This window comes from Lupinus angustifolius, unplaced genomic scaffold (genome assembly GCF_001865875.1).
Source record: "Lupinus angustifolius cultivar Tanjil unplaced genomic scaffold, LupAngTanjil_v1.0 Scaffold_7_11, whole genome shotgun sequence".
NCBI lineage: Eukaryota > Viridiplantae > Streptophyta > Magnoliopsida > Fabales > Fabaceae > Lupinus > Lupinus angustifolius.
In genome coordinates this window covers 24,033-28,001 of record NW_017717634.1, presented here as the reverse complement: position 1 = coordinate 28,001, position 3,969 = coordinate 24,033, and the positions used below count along the sequence as shown (strand labels likewise).

General features: G+C 26.1%; 1 protein-coding gene across 1 annotated transcript; it reads right to left on the bottom strand.

Moving 5' to 3' along the window:
* Window positions 1-2,026: 2,026 nt before the first annotated feature.
* On the bottom strand, window positions 2,027-2,954 carry LOC109337501. Its single transcript, XM_019574478.1, has one exon. It carries the CDS (start codon window positions 2,875-2,877, stop codon window positions 2,416-2,418), a length of 462 nt encoding a protein of 153 aa, XP_019430023.1. The 5' UTR covers window positions 2,878-2,954; the 3' UTR covers window positions 2,027-2,415.
* Between the last annotated feature and the right edge of the window lie 1,015 nt (window positions 2,955-3,969).

Here is a 3,969-nt window from a genome sequence, read left to right as displayed (position 1 = left end):
TATAAATACTCCTATATTATAACATTTTTAATTAAATATATATATTTTAATTTTATAATTATATACATTTTTATATATTATAATTAAATATTTTATATATTATAATTATATATTCTTTATAATGATCAGTTTAACACGTAAATACATATAATAATTATTTTATATATATTGATTATTACAGTATATATATATATATATATATAAATATATATATATAAACTTAATAACCTATTAGATAACCATATATCCACACAGCTACTTACACATAATATAGGTATGAACACGATTAACCACTACTCATGTTGGCCTCATTGTCATCCTTGCATTACAATCGCATCATCATTTGCCCCCACCTCTATCAGGTGAGAGAAAGACACTCATCATCCATATCACATTCCCTATCACTTGCCTAGAAACCCAATACCATCAAAGCAATATAAACTTTAAAATTGAAGTGTCTCTTGCTGGCGGATCTTAATCTAAATTTTAGGAGGGGCAACAATATTTAATTACAATTTATAACAAAATTAATTAAGTAACAAAAAATATAAAGAATCATACATGATTTGGATCATAATTAAATTGTTTAACTATTTCTTTTTCAACATAAATCACTATATTATCCGCAAAAAAAAATTCATCTTATATATTATACGTAATTTTGTTTGATTGTCTTCATTCTAAAAATAATATAGTAGTGGAACTACAATAGCTAAGATAAGATGAATAACTTAATAAAGCAAGATATGACTAACGACATATAATTGAAATTTTTTCAAACTTGAATCATTAACACACCAAGAACAAAATGTTGAAATTGATATATCAAACTAATCTTTTGTTGCTCATTGCAATTTATACAATATAATTTTTGGACAAAAATAGATATATTATCAATTTAAATGACTTATAAGCTTCCTTAAGGTATATTTTATCAATACATACAGTCATACATAATTAAAGAACTTAAATCAATATTAACATCTATAACTATAAAAGAACTTGATTCGTTATATGTAATTTTTAGAAAGATCACACAAATTGCATCACATTTATTTATCAAGTTATAAATTAAAAAATATGTGAGCTCCAACTAGTATCTATATAAAGATGATACTTGATGTAGGTAAAGTTAGTATATCTGCTATTCTACAAACGTGTGTCATGTGACATATTTTATAATCTAAAATTGTAATAATTTAGTATATTTTTGGCTAACTACAATAAGTGAGATATAAAACGATATATTTTATATACAACAAATATATATCCATAGGTAAAGGTAAAAAGTATTAATAACTATTTTTTTTAAAAAAATAGGAGGCAGCTGCACCCACCTACCTCACTAATGATCCGCCCCTAGTTCTCCTTTATCCATATCTAATTCCCTACCACGTTAGTGGTGTAGCATGTGCAACCGTCTAGAGCCCACAATGACAAGGGATAAAAATTTTAAAATATTTTTAATTAAATATTTTTATTTTTCTATTTTATTTTATTAATATGTTTATTTTTATAAATGATAGGTTTGTCTTAGTATAATTCATAGTTATACTTTTGTTTATTTGGTACGCATGATAATAGAGGTAAAATGATTAAAACTTTAAAATTCATCAAAATTTAAAATTTATAAATTGATACTTTGTTCAACTTTAGTGTTAAATTTTTGATAGTCTCTAAAAATTAATTTTGTTGATAAAACTTCAGCATATAAAGTGTAAGAATTTATAGCCACAAATTCTTCACATCCCATAAAAAGTCATTATAAATTGTTTTAATAAGTATATATATGCTTCTTTTAAAAAAATGCTTTATTAGGGGTCAGTCCATTTCCAAGATTTGTTTGAGTTACTTCTATTGCATATAGCGGAAAGTAAAACATATTACTCCAGAAAACATTAAAAAAAAAGTCATAAGAATAAGTCACTTCGAATGAAACTAATGATGTGGAGTTGATATAATTGAAGAAGGCAATAAGTTCAAAGATTTCTTGGTGCTATATAAGTTTGAACATTAGTCTCATCATTGTGAAATAAAAAATATAATAAAAAGCAAAGAAGAAAACATAACTACACTTAGGATCAATGAAAAATAAATACCGGTACTTCTTAGGAAAATCCATTCTAATAATTTCAACAAGATAAAATGCATAAATAAGGGTACGAAACAAAATTTAAAATCTAACTAAAATTAGAAGGTTTGGATGGACTAAAGAAGGTTCGGTAAAATTCACTTATGGTATGTTTGTGAAGTGGACTTTAGAAGAGAATGAAGCAAAAAAATCTTCAGAGTCATCTTACAAATATATTTTACGACTTTTAAGTCTTTATATTCTCTTATTCTTACTAAAACTCAATTAAAAAACGAACCCTTGATGATTTCCCTTCCCATATTTCCTTATAGCACTACTAACAATTAATTTGAGAATATTGCACCACTTGGTCCTTGTGACAAATGAGTCTCTCTTTGTTGTTGCTCCAACAAACCTCCATAATACAACTTAAAATCATCCATCTCATTTCCACCTTCATATTCCACTCCTACATGCTCCACTACTCTCTCATCTCCACATGGAATTAGTGCATTCATCTCATCAAATGTTAATGAAGAAACCAATTCCATATCAATCCAATGATCATGGTTATTGATAGAAGATGTGTAACAATCTTGACCATTCAAATTCCCTACCTCATATCTTTGACCTAATAAAGGGTCATTGATTTCTGCCTCAAGTGATTGAATCATAGTTACAAGTCTATCATCACCATTGTACTCATCTTCATGTATTTCTTCCATTAGAGACATGAGAAGTACATTATTTGCTTCAGAAAACTCAAACCCTAATTCTAATACATTTTCATGCAATGATGAAGCCATTCTTAGGAAGAAAAAAAAGTGACCCTTTATTTTATTTATTGAGATAGCTAGCTCAAGTGAGAGAAGAAGAACAATTAAAGTAGTGGTGGGTTTGAAAGTTGAAGAATTAATGAACCTTTATATAGGCAAATAATATGCTACAATAACATGAGGTGTTGCTAAAGATTGCTACTATAAACCAATCAATCATGTGGTCATAATAAATTAAATAATAATAAGATAAGATGCATATAATTATGTTGGAAAAAATTATTGTTGTTTTGACTCATTGATGTCTAGTTGTCGAGCAAAAGCATATGTGAGAAAAATATGGAATTGATTAGATTAGACTAGAAATGATGCATCCACTAATGGTTGCATGGGCATCCGAAACCCACCTAATGAGCAATAATTAAGTAACAATCCCACCATTTATTTCATTCAGAAAAAATATATACACTGATAATATGAGATAATATGAGTTTTATATATTGTTATTATATTATTCATTATTCATATTTAATCATCAATTACTCTTCAAAAACTAATATAAATAAATAATGTGTGATATATTAAATGTGTATAAATATTTACGCTAATAATACATAAATATTTCATTATCACTTTTCAGAAAATTATTTGATGTTATTTAATTCTCAATCTCAAAATTTAAAACAATATTAATTATTTTTATCAATTATTTTTTATCTTTATTAGTAAGTAATAATAATAATAATAGTGGAGAAGAGTATAATTTATAAAACAATAAATTTTTCATTTAAAGATCAACAATTTCTTTGATTTTTAGAAAACAATTTAGAACCACACTTATAAAGTTATAATGAATGAAGCAACAAGGCGTTAGTCTAATGTTATAAGGTTATATTGGATCCCTAAGATCGATGATTTAATTCTTGAGAGCGACACTTGTTGAAAGTGACAATCACAAACTCCAAAAAGAATTAGTTCTTTATCAAAAAAAGGTAAAAAAATATATTTGATAGTATAAAAAAATTACAATAAATGGTGAAAATGAGGGTGGAGTATTATTAAGTTGGAGGAAGAAACCACCCATATCCTATTAATTTGTAGGAGTGTGGGCTATGCTTGGAT

Coding starts and splice junctions, on each gene's coding strand:
- LOC109337501 (XM_019574478.1), bottom strand. CDS start 2,877: ATGGCTTCATCATTGCATGAAAATGTATTAGAATTAGGGTTTGAGTTT.